General features: G+C 39.2%; 1 protein-coding gene across 5 annotated transcripts in view; it reads right to left on the bottom strand.

The window, feature by feature from the left end:
- The window catches only part of EYS (eyes shut homolog), a 1,034,174-nt gene that overhangs the window by 42,926 nt on the left and 970,043 nt on the right, over nt 1–21,205 (bottom strand). For all 5 annotated transcript variants that reach the window (XM_080388797.1, XM_080388796.1, XM_080388798.1 and 2 more), the window contains 3 exons: nt 10,601–10,783; nt 3,174–3,340; nt 2,847–2,991 (listed from right to left, as the gene is read on the bottom strand). In XM_080388797.1, coding sequence (XP_080244923.1) covers nt 2,847–2,991; nt 3,174–3,340; nt 10,601–10,783 — 495 coding nt within the window. The remainder of the gene's footprint in view (nt 1–2,846; nt 2,992–3,173; nt 3,341–10,600; nt 10,784–21,205) is intronic.

Raw genomic sequence — 21,205 nt, 5'->3', positions numbered from 1 at the left:
CCATTCTTCATCCTATTTATGAACAGGGCCACAGGAAGAATCAGTTGCTCCTCCCTCTCTGCTCTTCATTTATTTCTAGATGCAAGCCCTGGCTCTCCATCAATTGCTTCTATGGGTAGAGACTGCATCCTGCCATCATGGTAGCACACAGCATGAAATGCAAGAACTTTCCCTCTTTCCCTCCCCCTTACACCAGTTTTTTCTCTCACTGTCTCAGGAGATGCGAGGTCTGGAAATTCAGCTGCAACTTCTGGCTTTTTCCAAATAATTCTCTATCTCATTTTATGTAGGTGTGTCATAGTGTTGCATTGTGCAGACCTGAGCACGAGAGTTGGTTTTATACTCCACTTCAGATTATCCATAATGAGCAAACTGAGTCTCTTTGGCCACAAGACTTACAGCTACCTAAACCCCGCATTAATTATTTACAGCAGCTACAGTATGCTCTGCTACACACCTCAGAAAACTCTCAGAGCTTCCTTAATTACACTGTTATAGGACAATGAAGAAACCCCAGACACTTCAGTAAAATATCCTACCATGTTCCCATTCACAAAAGGCTCTAAGCCCTCAATAAGCTACAAATTCAGATGAAGCTCAAAGTTCAGATGCCTCAGAGTCCCCATGAACTTGGCTCCTTCATGTGAGCTCTACCTTAACTAGTTTCTTCTGCTTCTCACAAAGTCTGAAGGAAGTTTTCTAAATTGCTCAAGGTACCATCAAACATTACTCAGCCTATTGAAAGAAACTGTAGGTGCTAATGCCCCATTTTCCTAAATTTAAATTTCCCAGTTTCCTCCCTCCACCCGCCCCCCCCCCCCCGAAAATTACTTGAACAACTGCTAAAGGCATGCAGGTAAGGGAGGAAATGGTCTGAAAAAGGGTAAAAATCCTAAATGATTGCACGCTGACACTGAGGACAGTCAACCTTCAGTAGCAAAGCTGACTTCCGTGTTTCTCGATCCAATAGTGATTGCTTATAAAAGGAGGGGTACACTCTGGTATTAGAAGTAAAATGCTTTTAATAAACCATGTCTTTAAAAGCAGCCAACAGCAGCTTTCCAAAGTCTGAGGATCTTAATTAAGTATGTGCTAAATAAATTTATCTTGACTGTCGTTTCCAGAGTTTTTCTGTGAGGTCCCTATAGCTGCAGTTTGGCTGTAGTAAGAAGATTCAAAACTTTCTTTTATATTGGTGGTATTGCAGTTCCCACTCTGGAGAAGGGCTATGGAGGTTTATTTCTGACCCTGAGGAACCTGAGAGCTGAAACTGGGGGTATTTCTGAGCTAGAAGAACAAATGAGATGCTGACTACATAAGAAAATGTCATAGGGAAGCGTAGCTTCCTTGAAAGTCAGTATGCTCTGGAGAACAGAAACAAGCTGATGCTGGGAACTGGAGCATGGAATCAATTAGCAAATACAGTAGACATAAAACTGTGAATGATAGGAACAAAGAGAAAACTGTCCATGTGCTACACATTTGACAAAATTTTGAGGTAGAGACTTCTTTTTAAACAGTAAGAAAAATCAAGAAATAGTATGATAACAGTACATGAACTTTGACTTTTTTTTGGGGGAAGAAGAATATTTATCCTGCATTTGTAGAAATTTGGTCATTGTAATACAGTTGCAACATGAGGAACCTGTAAAACTGGCAAAAGGTTTGTAGTTAAAGTGAAGCACCAGAGACTCCTGTTGGTCACCCCTAATATTAACATGTCTATAAAAAAAAGCCAGAAGTACTTCATAAATATTGACACTATCAAAATACTGGCATAGACATTATGTTTTATGATAGGCCAATTTGAACCAGTTAAGAAGCTATGGAAAGTCTAACTATACAATCCATACTTTCTGAAAAGGTGGAGAGAGATGAAATGTTAATTCATATGACTTTCTGAGTGAAAAGTTGATTATAGGATAAGAAATTGATTTTGAGGAAGTCTCTGTGTAAGAAGAAAAAGTAAGGAAGCAGCTGGAAAAGAGGCAGTTACATGATCTTAGTGGAAATCGAGTGTAGGAGTGTATGAAAATGAATTTTATTGCTATGCTTGCCTTTCTAAATGTGCCCCCAATTTTATAACTGAGAACTCAAACTTTGCTGGCTATGACAAAATGTTTTCTTTTCATTTGAAAGGCTTTCTAGTGCTTAAAACATTGGTTTTACCTCATATTGAAGTCTACCTCATAAATATTGAGCACATTACTTCTATGGAAGTAAGGAATGCAAATAAAGAAGCATCATGAACAAATTCTTTGTTTCACTGTTGATCTGGTAGGAGTGTAATTAAGATTTCCACGGAGCTTCAAATAACCAGTTTTGAGGTATGAATTATTATCTGTTAGAAAAATAGCTCAAATACTCCTAACAGGAATTTCTTAGGTCCTGTCTAGAGACCAAGATCATGATATCAGGAAAAAAAAATTGGCAATCCATCATGATTTTTTCAGCATGTTTTCAGCATGAAAACCATTACACAAACCAGCACTGCCAGGGACAATGATCAGAGCTATCTGGCAGAAGAACATAAACTACTTCACTGCATAGAAAGAAAGTCCTTTTGAAGCAATGCTGTAGAACAGGGACAGATAAGAAGAAATGATATCATGGCAAATATCTATTTTTATCGGAAACTTAAAGTATTAAAAATATTTAGCAAAGACTTTCTTTGTATCATATTTCTTAGTTATCATAGTGACATAATGAAAAAGCCACAGAAAGCTCAGCCAAGGAGATCCAAGTTTGCTTTCTTGTAAGACAGAGATTTTAGATCGTTATTTCATAGGCAACTGAAACAATCTAACACATACTTTAAAAGGAAATGAAAATAGTATAATTTTTACCTTGAAAGCTGTTCTTAAATCTGGATCCCTTTGGTAGGAGTTCTGGAGTATACTCACGATAGCCTCCTAAGTAAAACTGACTGAAGACATTGAGTCCAACAAGTCTCCCAGGGGAAGTGACAGTTTTATTCTTCTGATCATCCACCTTTCAATGAAACATTTTTATTTGTCACAACAAAAGAATTTAACTTCTTTAGGAACTATTAATGAGAAAATCATCCAAACTTAGCAGAGAAACAAAAGTGATTTCTAAACTTCCCTTATAAAACGTAAAAAGAGAGAATTTTCATCTAAAAGCTATCCTTCCTAAAGGAAATAATTTTTTACCTTCAGCCAGCCTTTTTGGAGATATCTGCCAAGACGGATGACATGAATACTGAGTGTCACATCAAGTGGTTTACTAATGATTGTTGCCACGCCAGAACCTAGATTGTAGCTATATACTACTCTGCCATTACGTAGGCCTAACTCCAAGAAATCATCTCCATTCAAACCTGAAAAGACAAAAATAGAGTAACTACTTATTCCAGGATTTAGTAATACTGATGCATAAAATACTCTCCAAATCCACTGAAAATATATCAGTTTAGGAAAATTTTAGCGAGGAAGGTTTTAATCTTTGTGTGTATTTTTAATATTCTCTGTTTGACTTGTAATACTGTTTTCAATACTTTTGTGAATTTAAAACAGAAACTGCAGAGATTTTGAACATATTTATAGGCTTTTTGAAGAAAATTCTTTTTCACACTGGAGTACGTTAGTGACATCCACAAAACCTGTTGAGCCTGGTGGGTTTAGCAGTCATTGCTGTTCCTTCTCTCTCCCACATGAATAAATTTTCAACTTTCTCCAAAATCTTAAAAAAGGAAAATTGAAATTCCAGGTTGCATGGGAGAATAGCCTATGACTTAATTCTATTCCAGTATGCTTTCAGCTTTCATGGTAGGTACTTTAACAACCTCAACACTTGAGGGTACCTGCTGCTGTGAGGTACGGGGAGCAACAGGGATATGGGCCTGAAGAAGTTCTAGCAGCTTCTGTCAAGCTCAGTAAGCTGCCCTTGACCCAAGAGTGCCTGGAGACTTTATTGCAGCTGCCCCGATTAAGGACAGTGTATTTTTTATTGAAGTTTCCCTGGTCAGAAGAGCCGTACGCTTTAATTCTCTGAAGTCTTCTTAAACGTTCAGGTTAGGAATGACTTTCAGTTCATTCATTTGCAAATTTGCAGTAAATAGTTTTATTTATTTATATTTAGAACTACATGCTATAAATGTAGTCTGTGCTTTCCAGGTACTATACTATAAAAACTCATTTGAAAGGCTTTAAGACTGACATAAAGCCTGTGAGTAAAAATTCAATTCCTGGACCCATTTCTGGTCATCCAAGTAAACGGATTTTTACACTGGTATCTTTGAAGCAAATTCAATCCCTCTTCTCATATAGACAAGATTGGAACTATCATTAGTTAGAGAAAACATAATCAATTTGTTTCTATTTACAAACCCCACACTTTCCTTTGCACATGCTCATAGAATGGTAAAAGAACTGGGATACAAACAATGGTAAACAGGAAGAATGTTCTGTCTTGGATTAGGATGTCCTGAATTGAAATTAAAAGTCATCAATGTCTTTTTACAACTCTCCTGTGAATTCAAGCAATTCAGTGCTCAATTTCATGCCTGTAAACTGTTTTATTTGATGTTTTATTAATAAGTTTTAATAAGGCTATCTCATTTTGTATTTCTTTTAGGGAAGGTTTCTTCCTACTAGTCCTTGCAGGGTCATACGGCAGCCCTCATTTCAAATGTGTGTCTTGATGCTCCTGCTCCAAGTACAAGGGGAATTTGCTTCACTTGCGGAAGATAAAAGTGGGCTTTTCCTCACAGGAAGCAATGATACATATATCTCGTCCTGCACTGAAGTTCTGCATACTGGTGTTTCACAACCAAACCTGCCATATTCCCCTTATCTCATAGGCTGTAAATGAATATGCTGCATTAGCAATGCAGGAAGGGGGGCAGGGAACAGTACTTTGATTTTTCTCTACAGTTACTACTTTGATGCAATGTGAATATATATAAAAATAAAAGCTTATTGCAAAGAATTTGGATACAGAGCCTTGGTAGAAAACGTACAGTTGCATTCAGTTCAACAGAACACACACACTGTTCATTTTCATTACAATGATTTGTTCATTACTGAATGAAAGCCCATTGCCTTCAGTTACACTGAACATTACCACTGAAGGGTCTCCAAACTGAAAATATAATTTTTTTAAATGGTTACCAAAGTTTCTATTTTCAGCAGTGTCAAAATGTACTTACATGATTTGGCCTGTAAAACTAGGGGAGGCACTTTAAAGATAAAGTGTTATTTAAAATGCTGTCTGAATTTTTAAAAAGCTTTCTTGGAAATGAAGTACATAAAACAAATGCAGCAGTGTCAGCATTCTACAAAATCGACCTAATGATGAAAATAATATTAATTAATAGCCTGCATAAACAGGACAGCTTTTAATTGTTTTGTTGGTTTTGATTTTTTAGTCTTACTCCTTGTCCATACCAAGAATGGAAAAGAAAACAGACTCTCAAGTATGATTCAAAGAAATAAGGCAATCTTAAATTCACATTCTTTTTGTTGATTTCTGACCCACATATTTAGGAATTAAAAAATGGTTGATTTCTACTTATGCATTAGTCTTACAATGACATAATTTTACTGACTTAGTTTTTCTTGGACTAATATAAATGCAAATAGAATCAAATCCCAAACGTTTTAACATATTACACTTCCGAGGTCGTAGGTTAAGTGACTTAAATATCTTAACTATGCAAACCAATGGTGGTTATTTTGTAGAGTATACACTAATAGATGGATTTGGGGGAAACAAAATTCCTGCTTTTTTTGCTTTTGTATCTGTTATTAGCTCTAGAGTATTTGTTACTGAAGTTTCTCTGGTCAGAATAGTTTTAATTCTCTGAAGTCTTCTTAAACTTTCAGTTTAGAACTTACTTTTTTGAAAAGAGCAAGTAAATAATTTCTTTACATTTAGGACTACATATGCTATCATTGGCAGGAATCCTTCAAAATAAGATTGTATTTTTTTTGGGGGGGGGAACAAGCACAGTACCTTTTTATTATAAGAGGGCAGAAAATGAAACTTGAAATTATCTGTTTTAAATTATTTTTTACTGTCTTATATTTAAACACTGCAGCTGTTGAAAAAGCAGACCTTTATACATACCACATACACCTACATTGCAGTGTCCTGCAATACAGAACTACAGTAAACACCCTTTAAAAATAATTTGTGAGTGCAGAAGTTTGATATGTATAAATAATCTCACGCGTGAGTTGCAAACAGCATACTCAGCAGCACTTTCCTCTTTTTAGATGTGTACTTTTTGAAACAACCAGTGCTTTTAATTTTGAAGACCTTCATATTTGCTGTTTTTCTAATTCCTGAAAATTATTTAATTCTAGTCAAGTGAATGATACTGGCTTTCTTTTTTCAGACTTCCTTTTTTTCTGTCTGATAATGAGGACATCAATATTTATATATATACATACCTACCTCCTCTTCTTTCTTAAGTAAAGAACTATACTTGCAAGTTCTTGGAATGGACAGATTTGTTTATTCCAGTGTGAAAGCAATGGTAGTTAGCATGTATTCATCCTCAATTGATTTAAAATTAAAGAAAAACCTTATTTTGGAAACAGGAGACAAAAGCTGCACACTTTTGCAGTACTGCTATCTAAATATTCACAGGGCAAGTGATACAGGTAGATTTGCTTTTGTTTTTACATTATTACTCCTAGTTATAAAGTAAGTACCGAACAACTATTTACATAAGCTTAACATATCTTATGGCCCAACTTCGCTCCTTCACTCCAGACTTCCCTTCCCCAACAACAAGCGGTGCCTGTGGGCTGGGGTCTGTGATCAGTATGTGGTGTTTTCTCTCTGCTGCTTCTTCCTCCTCACACTTTTCCTCTGCTCTGGCGTGGGGCTCTCCATGGGCTGCAGTGTTGATGATCTGCTCCCCTGTGGAGGTGGCATGGGGGTCCTCCTTTTCCTCCTTTCCCTTCTCCTTCTCCTCCTCTGACCTTGTGTTCCCTCCGCTGCTTCTCACTCTTTTTTGTTCCCTCCTGTGCTCTCTCTGTTGGGGTGTTTTGCCCTTTCTGAAATACATTTTCACAGAAATGCCACCACCTTGCAAGTAACATCTACGTGCCCCGTACATGTACAGACTGTGGCAACTTTTGTCCTCGCCTGTGGGAACAGGAGATGTTTTCCAAGTATTCCAAGCCAAGTCAGGGGTCAGCCGTAGCCCCCAGGCTCAAAGAAGAGGATGTGTCCCCTGTGACCAGGGGATATTGCGAATACCGTTAGTCTGAGTGCTGTGAGAGGTTTGGTAGGAAGTGAGAAACTACAACAAGGGTGACTTTTGATTGATAAGCTTTGTGAGGGAAAGAGGAAAAAGATGTTATACATCCCTGCGTTAGACAACGTTTGGCAGTACCTCACAAGAGGTTAGCTGCGACATCAGTGTCCATGGTTTAGGCAGAGATCGTGGGGGGAGGGGAATTAGGTAGGGTACTGCAAGAGAATGCTAACTGTGAGAAATGGGATGAAATGGAGAAAGGGGAACATGTAAACAGAATATTAAAGATACTTTTTTACAGCCAGATTGCAGGCTCTGAAAAACCTCACATTCCTCATGGTGAGGGCATTGTTGCTTGATACTCAGTAATAAATTCTTAGAACAACAGCATCTCCTCTCGCTGAGATAAGCAAAGTTCACTTGGGAAGAAATACTGCTTTCTGGTAATTAAAACGAGGGTTACTCAGTCTCCTCATCCATTTTAAATAAGGGGAAAATAAATAAAACTGCTACAAAGTAATTTACCAACACCTCATTGTTTCTTAGCCTTGCCCACAGCTGGTGCTCTGCTGCCCATCCATCATTTGACATAGGGCTGCAGAAATGCATTACTACTGTACAGCAGTGTGCATGACAAAAATGATATGCAAAATAATAAAAAGCCAGGTTTCTGCCTGACAACCACATAATAAGCCCAGAATGCCAGTGTTGTGGTTAATAAAAATGACAGCAATAAGGATTTTTTTTTATTCAGTTCAGCTAAATACAGTTGCAAGACCTACGATTCAAAATGACTTTGACATTACAGGGTACACCCTCCAGCCAGACTTTTTTGAAACAAACTTTAGTGCAATGTTTCTTTTATTTTTAAGCAATTTTTGTTATATTTTCTTTTGATTATTGTAACTGAAAAAATATTCAAGTTATTTCGCACCATCGGTGCTCTACATTTTATATTTGCATTTTTTCTATCCTGAGTAAAGACAATGGACAAATTGGTATGGTTTTGGTTGATCACATTTCCTACAATTTCTGTAGTGAGAGTTTGAAATTTAGTTCCCAAGGTTGCAGAAACATGTCTGAATGTGATGGTTCGTTCTTGTAATTGTAAAGAATGTTCTAACAATTATTTGTGTTTGTACTATAAAAGTGTTATGTATTAACGTTATAAAAAATTATTGATGGGGCCACTGGCTTCTGAAAGCTGCTTTCTGAATGACTAGATGGAAATGTTTTATGTAATGTCAAATGCATGCATCATTTCTACTTGGCTATGCAAAAAAGAAACACAATATTTACTTCACCCACAACAATAAATAATTAGTAAATGAAAGGAAAAACTGCCTGGGAGCGAAATGTGATAGCAAGAGAAAGGAAAACTGCCTGGGAGTGAATGTTGACTGTTGCAGGAGTAAAATGTGGCATGAGGGGTGTTAAGACCTGGAAGCAGTTAAAATAGTGTTGAACATACTTCAGTTAACAGGGTCACCCAGACCTGACCGTATTTTGCTGAGGTCTGGAAAAAAACTTAGCAAAGTCTGATTCACACACAGAGGCAGAGCAAAGTTCTGAGTTTAAATATACTCACAGTAGTTTAATACTTTGTGTCAGGCTAATTTGTATAATCAACTTGATCAATCAATTAAGTGAGTTTGTGGATGTTTGTCCATGTACTGTGCCAGGGTCTCATGGCACACTGAAGTACAGTTGATCAGCCGAGCTGCACTAGCTAAATTTAACAAGATCTTTGCAAATGAAAAGTAACAGGCTGAATTATATCACACATACATAACCTGCCAGGCTGTTCTGAGTTAACATGTTTTAGTTTGCATTGCGATAGACTAAATATCTGACTCCCGAAGTCTACCACAGGGAGAAAGGGGGAGAAGTTCCCAGAGGGTACAGGAACTTAAGTAACTTCATAGAAAACAAGACGTAAGAAAATATCAAATGTCTTAACAAAGCAAATAGAGATGTGATGCACGGCAGTTGTTTTGTGTGGTATACATGTAACAGCATAATGCCTCCCCATAACTGACTTTTGATAAAGTAATTTGGGACCTCAGATCTAAATAATGCTAATAATAATTCCTCCCCTATTTCATCTTCCTCAAGTATTAATTTTCTGATACTGTTCAGCATAAGTGTAGGGTTCCCATACGTCATGGGCCGTATCTACCAAATTCCTGATGTTTTAGATATGGTATATCACCTACTGTGGAAATAGAGATGTTACATACCTAAATCACTGTCCTGCCGTGATGGGTTTAGATCTAAAGGTACATCACCAAATCTCCCTCCTATGCTTTAACCATCCCACAGAACAGCTCCAAGTCTGAAAGTTAGCTCACGCTCCAATTGCAGAAACAATTAAGGTAAAAATAAGTAAAACATTTCCTATGATCTGTTAAGTGTAAAGTAGTTTCTAACCTGACTGCTTTAATCAGCATTAACATTTCATTCAATTTTTCTCAATTTCCATCAATATCATGGGTGCTGTGCGGACAGTAACGCTAAGCTGGACAGAACACAAGTAGTACTATTTTAACCCATTTCAATGCTGAGGCCATGCCAGCCTGCCACAGTGGGGTGCTGTGAAGAGATACCTAAATTATTGCTAAAATCTTATTACAAATATCATAAGCAGATATATATAACCGGCTTCTCAGCTATGTTAATCAGACCAAGCTGAATACTTCACTACAGACATTGCAGCACAACTTACTCATAGCTAGTTTGCGTTAACTTGCATTGAGTGATCTCAGAGGTTAGGGTCTTATTTTACATAAATAGCACGAGTCCAATTCTGGCTGCAGGAGAGTTGGATTTCAGTATTGACAGTCCTGTGGGCCATGAAAGTGCAGCCACTGTGACAACAGCAGCAATTCAAGGCTGCTCCTGTGACAGGTCATTTGAGGACACAGGAAGAAGAAATGGCAAGGTGGCTGTGGCACCTTGGATAGACGGATTGATTTTCCAATAAAGTAAGTATCAGTGGAAGAAGATTTGAGGCAATATCTCTCAAAACTGTATCAATCAATAACGAAATTTATGTTTATGACTGAAAAGAGAACCTTAATCTTCTGGTTTCCATTTATTTTGTTCAGAAATATGCTACCTCAAGTGTTAGATTAACTATTGACTTTAATTACTGGAAGCAGTTATACTTCTCCTTAATGAAAAGAAGCATCTATAGAACTTGATTGCTTACTGTGTGTTTACAAAGCAATAAAGTATTCAAGAGATTATTTTCTTCCTAATGAAATTGTATCCTAAAAAGAATCAAGAAAAAGCTGTGTATATTTTTATCCTACTTGGTTAATGAATATTTGAAAGCCTGTAAGCATAGGTAATAAAACTAAAGCTTACCTTGGCCCTTCTGTCCAGTGAAAAAAATCAGGTTATCTTGTAAAGCTGAGTAGTGGTTTGCCAACTGAAATTTCAAGTGGAATTCATAGTAGAAGGTGATATTTGGGATTGTAGAATAAGCCAGAAATGAGGTATAGCCAAAGACATCTGTGCCACTGAAACTTGGTTGACTAATATTAATAGCTAGATGAAAAAAAAATAATAATCAGTGTTAGGGCAAATTCTATAACATACATATTTGCAAGTTCTGTTTAATAGCCTGTTGTAGAATTTAAAAGTTAATAGAAAAATACTAATAATTTGATATATTGTAATATTTTACACACATAGATATAGTTTGGCTTTCCTCTGAGTGTAATCTCTTTAGTTTTCAGCTTTTGTAAATAGGCGTATTTTACAAATGAATTATTGGCAACTAGTGCCATCTTCTGGATTCTAGTAACATTGTTGCAAATAGAAGTACACTGCAAGATTTACTCAAAACTCAGACAAAAGAAAACATACAAAGAAATTCTCCTGTTAAAGGAAATGCCATCTCTGACATGCATCTACGTGAAAGTGACTACAAGGATGTGCTGAAGAGGTTAAGGAATAATAATTCTTCACAGGTAGAGAAATAATAACAAGCAACATCACAAAAGGATGAATTTGCAGCACAGTGAATATGACCTACATGAAGTATATTGTTCATATTACTTGCTCCATTATTGGAGCTGTCTGAATATTCAGGAATTGAGTATCTAAAAATGTATAATTTACAGCACTGACAAATTATTTACCCTTCCCCCCCCCCCCCCCCCCCCCCCCCCCCCCCGTCATTTAGGTTCAATTTAATGAAAATTTCCTTGGGCACTGACCAAGCAAAGTATGTGGGTTTTTCTAAAAATACCTTTGCCAATTACATACTCTTGCTTCCTCCAAAGCTGTGAAGGCTGCAGGTTCATTCAAACACCTACTGGTTTTGTGACACAGAATTTTATGCTGAGAAAAACCGTGGGATTAGAAAAGCAAATAAAAGCTAAATAAAATCAAATCTATACATGTACTTGTACTGATAAACAGTCCATAGAGCACTGGTACTAAGCACCCACATGGCCCCAAAGGACTTCTTGCTGGAGCCAAGTAGCCAGGCTGCTGTAGTCAATTGTTGCAGTTGATGCTCAGAGCAGAGATAATGTAATGCTTATACTGATAGTATGACTTAGTGAAAAACAGGAGAGGAAGAATAGCTGAGGAAAGCTTAATCCTGAAACACTGGGTATGGGGCTTGATTTAAAAAATTCAAGCAGCTATCTCTAACCTGAGAACCAAATGTGACTGGATCCTGCTTTACTAATGAAGGCAGTAGGAGGCACTGGAAGGGGAAGGAATATGTAGCTGCTCCATGTACAAACCAGATTGGGAAGTGCTATTAAAGAATTATAATATTCCCCAAGTAAATCTGTGTTAGCCTAAGTACCTTTAAGTATCTGGCCCTAAATACTTATCGAGCAGGAGACACAATCACACATAATTTTAAAAATTATAACGCCATCTCCAGTTTGTGGAATTTGTTTCTATATTTGTAGCCTGGGAAACTTGCCATATTGGCACTGAAGTGTCAGACGTTGCTGGAGTATCTGCATCTGGCAAAAAGGTGTAGACGTAGGCTCTCACAAACCTTTTCTAGCACAGACTTGGAATCTGCAGCAATACAGAGTGTACTGTCCCATTTATTAAGCACTACTTCACACATGTGGCACATTATGCCTTGTTCTGGAATCTTAAATGGGAGCCAGGAAATTTCCATATGAAACAGTGATTTTGTCCTAATTAGAAGAAAACTGGCAATGAGTTTGTTCTCGGCCTAGTCTGACTGAACGTAACCTCAAGTCTCAGACCTTTGTGAGTCATGTGCTGCAATGGACGAAAAATACAACTCTGCCATATTTAAACTTGCTGTTGGCTGCAGTTCATTAGTATTCCCTCAAATTACCTGACCATGCCTGAGGGAGGCTCAAGTTCTTACTGTGCTGCTCAGGAAGCTATGACAAACAGGCAGCTCCTTTAATGTGAAGTATTCTTGTTTGGTTCCCCGCCCTCTTTGTTTGTTTTTCTTTTATTTAATGAAATACAAAATATTTAAGACACAAGAAGATTTAAAATAAAGGAGGCCTTTGTATTTATTGTCTTTTACTGCTGCCCTTTATAAGGCAAAAGGCAAATTCTATCATGTACCTCCACAGAGCCAGGTAATTTATTTCACTGACAGAGACCACTGAAGAGTCTATTCTTGACAAGTTATTCCCAGCAGGGTAAAACACTGTATTCCCAGGATGAAGTATGCCATTGTCTCAGCTGTTTCCTTGAAGATTTCTAACTGGTGAGTTATTTTTTTGCCTTTCTATTTGCTCTTTTCAGCATTCTCTATAAAGATGGACTGAACATTGACAAAGGAAGGTCCTGCAAAGTGATCTACAACAGCGGGACCTGGACAGTAGAAGGCTGCTACTCCCACTGACCAGGTACCGCACAACATACAGAATATTGTTACATATACCCATATTCTTAGATTATTAGTACATGCCAGTTTCAATTTCACTGCAATTTGGACACGTCCTGTAACAAAAGGCTCAAAGATCTCAATTTGTACTTATCACTAAAATTTAGTTAAAAAACCTAAATATATATAACTTATATGTCATTTAAGCAAGATCAGTTTTAGCTCATGAGCTGGGGGGCAGAAAATTCAGGGCTACTAAGACCAGACTCAGCTTTTCTCTATGTATTTTCTTATGTAACAAAGTGATAGATAGATTTACTGGGTGAAGGTTTTGTTGGAGTCATAATAAAACTGTGTTGATAACAGAACTGTTCCTATTCAAGGTTACTGAAAAAATATAAATCTTTAAATAACTTTACCTAAAATGAGGGACACAGTGGCAGAAGTGGGAACTGGCCTTACTAAATTAAACATGTTATCCAAAATCTAGTTTCGTAAGTTCACTGTCATAGGAAGTTGCTATAATTTGATTCCAGAGACTAGCATCACCATTAATATACGGCCTGTGATACTACATATGGTCTGGGCTACCCACAGTGCTGAAAAGGTTGGTCATTGTGTCTCTAAATTGTGGTTCCGCCTATTGTTTCCTCCTGCTTTTAGGCTAAATCTAAGAACACAGGCTTGAGAGAAAAAGCTACCAGGGCAAATTGATCATGAAGTTTTATAGCAATAAATTAACAGAAAATGGTACAGAAAGATAAGCAATTTTATTACAATTGTTAATACTGGTAAATATAGACAGCAATACTCAACATCTGCAGACGGTTCTGCATGCTATATTTGGTCAACTGTCAGATGTCAACATTTTGACAACGTCAAGCAGGTTTAAAATGCTTCTTAGACACACCTCAGCGATAGCCCGAGATTGGAACATCTTAGACAGAAGTGACACGTTTTGAAGAATATTGTGTGAAGTCCTGAAGAAGGTATAATGGAGAATGTCATCTGATAAAAAGAATTTTCATAAATAATGCCCATCTTTGACTACTTGAGCATCTCCTTTCAGCTCTTTATGGTCTTTTTACCCAGTTTTGATTGCATTTTGCTGGGGCCATGAAGTACATTCAATAACTCCTCCAGCATTGTAGAGGCTTAAGACATCCCTGCTGTGAGATAGGTTCCAGATATTAACAGGCACCACCAGCCAACAGTTTTTGGGATAAACAATTTATCTCAGAATTACAGCACAGTATAAATCAGTAGTACAATTACCCAAGTCAAAACAACGGTAAATCCAGTATAGCACTAATAGTGGGCTAAACTTAATATCTGAGCACAGAAAGATTTATGTAACAGTGGTTATCAGGAGGCCAGCAGGAAGCAGGGCACGTCTTCCTCAGATGAGCAACTCAGACCCATCAATGGGTTTAGGGAGTTTCAAATTCCCAGATTGGACTGTCCTTTTTTATTGTTGACTTGCAGAAGCACTGTCTGCACTTGTTAACCTCCATCATACCCCACCTCTGCTCCCCTCTGTGCTGGTCCTCCCCTGTGTGTGCACGGTGCTTGGATGTTACATGAAATGGTGTGTGACCACCATATGGAGCTAGACCTATGTAAGGCATGTGGCCACCAAATGGAGAAATACTGTTTAAGTATATTATATATAAGTATATATAATAATATATTAGGAGCCCCTCAGGCATGTTTTATGAAAACAATTATACATTACTTTGGTTTACTTATTCACAGTTTTCTCCACAGTGTTGAAGCAGTTTCTTACACTTAGTAAAAGTCAGATGCAGTATCTAATTAACTACCCTATCCTTAGCAGGTAGGTATATGCAGTAAGTGTTTGTAAGTAGTCCTCTGCATGCTGGTCTCTGGAAAGTCCAATGTATTTGGGAATGTGAACTAATCCTGAGTCAAAGGTTTCTATTTCTGGCTAATTCAATATATCTAACTTGACAGCTATTCCATATTTTATCTTTTTCATGACTGCTGCTTATAGATTTTATGCCACATTTTTAATAATGTTTCTTCTCTACACTAAATACTATTTATCAAGAGATCTTTATCCAATCACATCATAAAGTTAAAGGTTATCAGTAAATGTACATCAGTATAAAACATTCAATCTTTGAGATATCTTTCATACAGTGACCTTCATTAGTTTGATTTTAATGCAGATAACTTTGCCATACTTTGACATATCTTTAACATGTTGTATTTTAAAAATTTTAAAAAAAAGCATTTTAGAATTGAAAAAATTAATAACCCTGTATGAAGGATACAGTAACTGGCAGAATTGTGTCAAGCAAGAAAACTCCACCTATTCCTTTTATTCGCTTTCTTTTCTTTATAAAGCTATGGAGCCAGAACTGCGCAGAAAATTGTATAACCTTAATAGTCTTCTTTTCCTTGAAACACAGTCCTTCAAAACATTATAAAATGTTTGGGGCTGGTTGAAATAGCAGAGGGCACAGCTAACGACACCGGGTTATCTCCCTGTTCCTGCCTAGAAACCATCTAAGCTGGTTTACACTCCTGCTTTTGCAGTGCATAGTCTGAAGTGTTAAAGAACAGATATGCATCCCAATGGGTCTGATTATAAGCCACGAAAAACCACAAAGTTAACACTGTGTCTAAACCACACACATCTCTGACAGAGTACTGAGGCCTTTTATCAACTTTCTGTCCTTGATCTTGTCCTGTGTCTCTCTGTCAGTCCTACGCCATTCATCACTGTCCTCTCTTGCATTCCCAGTATTGAACAAGTAATAAGGTATGATTTGTCCCATTGCCTCACAAACAAATAATGACAAATTATCCCATTATATAAATATATTAATATGGTTGGTTACCTACTTCGCTAACATTGTACATCGTATCAGAGGTGAGCATAACAGTTAGAGGTAAAAAAAATCAACTACAGTTTGAAAAAAATCTTAACAAAGAGGAGACAATAAAGTGACAAAGGAGAAAGAGAATAATGGTTTCATTATCTTTGAATTTTCTGTTATGAGTTAAAATTAATGTTCCTTTCAGTGTTCACTGTCAATGCATCTTGAACCACAACTTTACAATACATTGCAAAAACCAAGACAGATGAAAGGGACAGAAAGAGATGAAGACTTCAGGCTACAGAATTACAATCTGATAATCCACTTCTTTATATTATTATTGATTAACTGTGAACAGTTATCAGCTCAGTGTCTGGCTCCAGGATCAGCAGCCATATACACTGTGCGATGAGTATTATTCAGTTCTAAATGTCGGCTCACATATTTGCAAAGACAACACTGAAAAAAAGAATGGAAATTACTGCTAAGCACTGTATTTTCTTTCCAGTCTTCTAAGCTGTGGTGGGTTGACCCTGGCTGGAGGCCAGGTGCCCACCAAAGCTGCTCTATCACTTCCCTCCTCAACTGGACAGGGGAAAGAAAATATAACAAAAGGCTCCTTGGTTGAGATAAGGACAGGGAGAGATCAGTCACCAATTACGATTATGGGGGCAAGACAGACTCCACTTGAGGAAAAAATTTACTACCGATCAAACCAGAGCAGGGTAATGAGAAATAAAACCAAATCTTTAAACACCTTCCCCCTACCCCTCCCTGCTTCCTGGGCTTAACTTTACTCCCAAATTCTCCATCTCCTCTCTACCGATGGCGCAGGGGGACAGGGAATGGGGGTTGTGGTCAGTTCATCACACGTTGTCTCTGCTGCTTCTTCCTCCTCAGAGGAGGACTCCTCACACTCTTCCCCTGCTCCAAGCATGGGGTCTCTCTCATGGCAGACAGTCTCCATGAACTCCTCAGTGTGAGCCTTTCCCATGGGCTGCAGTTCTTCATAAACTGCTCCAGTGTGGGTCCCTTCCATGGGGTCAGCCCTTCAGGCACAGGCTGCCCCAGTGTGGGTCCCCTGTGGAGTCACAAGTCTTGCCAGCAAACCTGCTCCAGCGTGGGCTTCTTTCTCCATGGGTTCGCAGGTCCCACCAGGAGCTTGATCCAGCGTGGGGTTCCCACAGGGTCACAGCCTCCTTAAGGTAGAAGGACCTACACTCACCTCGCTACAACCTCCTTTCAGGTAGCTGTAGAGAGCAATAAGGTCCCCTCTGAGTCTCTTTTTCTCCAGACTAAACAATCCCAGTTCCCTCAGCCACCCCTCATAAGCCTTGTGCTCCAGACCCTTCACCAGCCTTGTGGCCCTTCTCTGGACATGCTCCAGCACCTCTACATCCCTCCCGAAATGAGGGCCCCCAAACTGAATACAGTAGTTGAGGTGCGGCCTCACCAGTGCTGAGTACAGGGGGACAATCACTGCCCTTGTCCTGCTGGCCACACTGTTTCTGATACCAGCCAGGATGCTGTTGGCCTTCTTGGCCACCTGGGCACACTGCTGGCTCGTGTTCAGCTGGCTGTCAATCAGGTCCCAGCTCCTTTTTCACCAGGCAGCTTTCCAATCTTCTCCAAGTCTGTAGTGTTGCATGGGGTTGCTGTCACCCAAGTGCAGGACCCAGCATTTCTCCTTGCTGAACCTCATACACTTGGCCTTGGCCCATCAGTCCAGGCTGTCTGTCTCCCTCTGCAGAGCCTTCCTGCCCTCAAGCAGATATCAACACTCTTTCCTCAGCTTGGTGTTTGCAAACTTTCTGAGGTTGTACTCAATCCCATTGTCCAGATTGCCAATAAAGATATTAATCAGAACTGGCCCCAGTACTGAGCCCTGGGGAACACCACTTGTGACCTGTCACCAGCTGGATGTAACTCCATTCACCACCGCTCTTCGGGCCTGGCCATCCAGGCAGCTTTTAACCCAGCATAGAGTCCACCCGTCCAAGCCACAAGCAGCCAGGTTCTCCAGGAGAATGCTGTGGGAAACTGTGTCAAAGGCTTTACTGAGGTCCATGTAGACACCATACACAACCTCTTCCTCATCCACTAGGTGGGTCATCTTGTAGAAGCAGATCAGGTTTGTCAAGCAGGACCTGCCTTTCACAAACCCACGCTGGCTGGGCCTGATCTCCTGATTGTCCTGCTCATGCCATCTGATGGAGCTCAGGATGATCTGCTCCATAAACTTCCCTGGCACCAAGGTCAGGCTGACAGACCTGTGGTTTCCCTGATCTTCCTGCCCTTCTTGTAGGTGAGTGTCACATGGTTAACCACTAGTCTTCTGGGACCTCCCTGGTTAGCCAGGACTTTTGATAAATGATGGCTTAGCAAGCTCTTTCACCAACTCCTTCAGTACCCTTGGGTGGAACCCATCCTGCCCTGTAGGCTTGTGCATGCCCAAGGGGTACAGCAGGTCACTAACCATTCCCTCCTGAACTGTTGGGACTTCTTCTGCTCCTCATCTCTGTCTTCCAGCTCAGGGGGCTGAGTACCCAGAGGGTAACTGGTCTTACTACTAAAGACCGAGGCAAAGTCAGCACTGAGTACCTCAGCCTTTTCCTCAGCCTTTCTGGCAATGTTCCCTGCTGCATCCTATAAAGGATGGAGATTCTTCTTGGTCCTCCTTCTGTTTCTAAAGTGTTTGTAAAAGCATTTTCTGTTATGTTTTATGTCAGTAGCCAGCCTGAGTTCTTGCTGGGCTTTTGCCTCTCCAGTCTTCACCCTGCATAACCTCACCAAATCCTTATAGTCCTCCTGAGTTGCCTGCCCCTTCTTCCAGAGGTAGTAAACTCCTTTTTTGCCCTGAGTTCCAGCCAAAGCTCTTTGCTCAGCTGTTTTTAAAGCTGTTTTTTCTAATAGGCAACCCACTTTCCTCACTAGAAATTGTGGAAAGTGCAAGGAGGAAAAGATAAGTGGTGCTGGAGCTGCAGGGTGGTGCATTGCCAGCTGAGGATTCAAGGTAGAAGACTCTTGACATCTGGAAGATTATTGTATGAGGAGTTAGTGATCCATGTAACGAGTAATTCAGGTGTATTCCTTCCCCTCCCCACCCCAGTAAATACTTAGGTATTCCTTTTATTTGTCTTGTCATCAGTAGTCATGGAGATCATGGGCCCTATTACCTTAACTTTTTTCTGTAATCATATGGACTAGTAACTCGCACTTCTGATTGGAAGCTAAGATTTGAAATAATAAAAGTGATTTCACTGCTCAAGGATGAAAATATGAATCTGAAAAACTGATAATATGGCACTGACATTAATAGTGTGTGAGTGCGTCTCACAATATTTATGACATTCCTCACATTGGAGGAGAGGGGGAGATTAAGGCCCAGCTATAACCAAATGACTCAGAAAATAAATTCTCTTGAACAGGAAGCATAGCAACTCTGATCAGCATTCCCCAAAGTCTCTTACCACTGACCAGAAACTTGCAATGCAGTATTTTTTTTTATCTGAGGAAATTCCCTTTGGGCATCTGCTGTCACTGAACTGCACAATTTAGTTTGCAGATCCAAACAGCTCTGAAGGTGACATTGTGTGCAAGCGTAGCTGCACAGAAGCAATTCACTTGCAGGATGATTTTCACTTTACAGAGCTTGGAGCAAGTGACTATCCCTCACCCCAGCTCTTTGAAATGAACTTTATACATAGAGGGAATACATCTTACAGAAAACCTGCTGGAATCCTTTAGACTGTGAAGCATTACCATAAATGTTGCTCAGAAATGTTTCAAGGAACACAGTTACAGATTGCTGTGAATGCACCCTGTGGGTGGCCCTTTTTGGTGTGTGTTTCTTAAATACAATGTCACAGTTAGGACTCTGTTCTATGTCCTCGCATGTGTACATATGTGAAACAGTGAAACTAAAACAATGAAGTTTGGTCTAAAACACTGCACTTGACACAATTACTCATCTTAGCAATGCACATTCCTTTGAAATCCTTCTCTTAAATTTTCCTTTGTGCTTACAAAGCCCTTGCCTTTGATTTCTGGCTTAATAAAATGCTTCATATTATGACCAACAGCTTCCCAGAAGGGCCCAGTTTCTTGTGTAACATGTAATTAACGACAACATCAAGTGTTAAGAAGTCCAGGTGTTCATTTCCATCCCAAGTGAATGAACTATTTCTGCTTCACTTATATTTAGCAGGCCATCACAACTCCACAGTACAATGATACCCTGATATTTCCTCTTTAACACTTCTGTCTTATACATAAAAAATCCTTAAAGCCACATATCTGTCTGAGCTCAAGCTTTCTCTGGGTTGAGCAAGCACCACAGATTTTCATTGAAGTCTTAGATCCTATGAAATGACAAATGTCCCTGGATGACAGGCAGTTCTAGTGCTAACCTAATCCTTACTTGTTTCTATATTGAGTTGTTGATATGTCTTCCTGACCAACTTTTAAAAGTAGAAAAATCAAACATATAGGAAGTATTGTAAAAAGCATTTTACAGAAAACAAAAGTTCATAGCGCTGTTGGAGAATATGTATTCATTTGGTATGAAATGCAGCTATTTGTAAACACTTTTGTTCACCAGTGTGATCCTAAATACTGGAGGGGATTTACAATCTGCAAGAAACAGAATGCAAACAACTTGTTACTAAATTACATGTGAAAGGGGATTTATCAGACTAGGGCTTGAATTTTGGCTGCTTTCACACAAAACTACTGAAAAGCCAGAGCTCAATAACTGGACTTAGTCTAAATGATATAGATCCCTTTATGTACAAGTTAAAAAAACAAAGTCACTTGGGAGATTGAGTTCAGCTACCTATGTAGGCATAGTTTCTGTTCCAAACTGCTACATATTGACCATGGGCATTGCTATATATTTCCTGTTTTCTATTTTAGTAACTGACTAAATTCTTGTTTCAGGCAACTCCACCCCCCTGAGTTGAAAGTCATGAGGGCATTTAACCCCTCAGATCCACAGTATTTTGTTCTGTGATAAATGTTCACTCGCACACCCACAAAGCAGCACAGAGAGAGAGAATGGCAGGTGGGGGAACTCAATTAATACCTGCCGCAACTACTCCTAGCCCTGTTCCAGGAGCCATCAGCCCACCACAGGCCCATCTCCATAATCCCAGAGGAGCACAGAGGCCAAAGTCAGGGGGGAACCCAAATGAAGGATTCAGAGGAAGGGACACCCTGTCAGGGCCTTCCCAGGGCTGACCCAGGAGACCCTCAACCCTAGTGTCCAGGTGTGACACC

Source organism: Falco punctatus, assembly GCF_963210335.1.
Source record: "Falco punctatus genome assembly, chromosome: 5".
Taxonomy (NCBI): Eukaryota; Metazoa; Chordata; class Aves; order Falconiformes; family Falconidae; genus Falco; species Falco punctatus.
The sequence above is the reverse complement of the archived record's forward strand: the minus strand, read 5'-3'. Positions and strand labels throughout refer to the sequence as shown.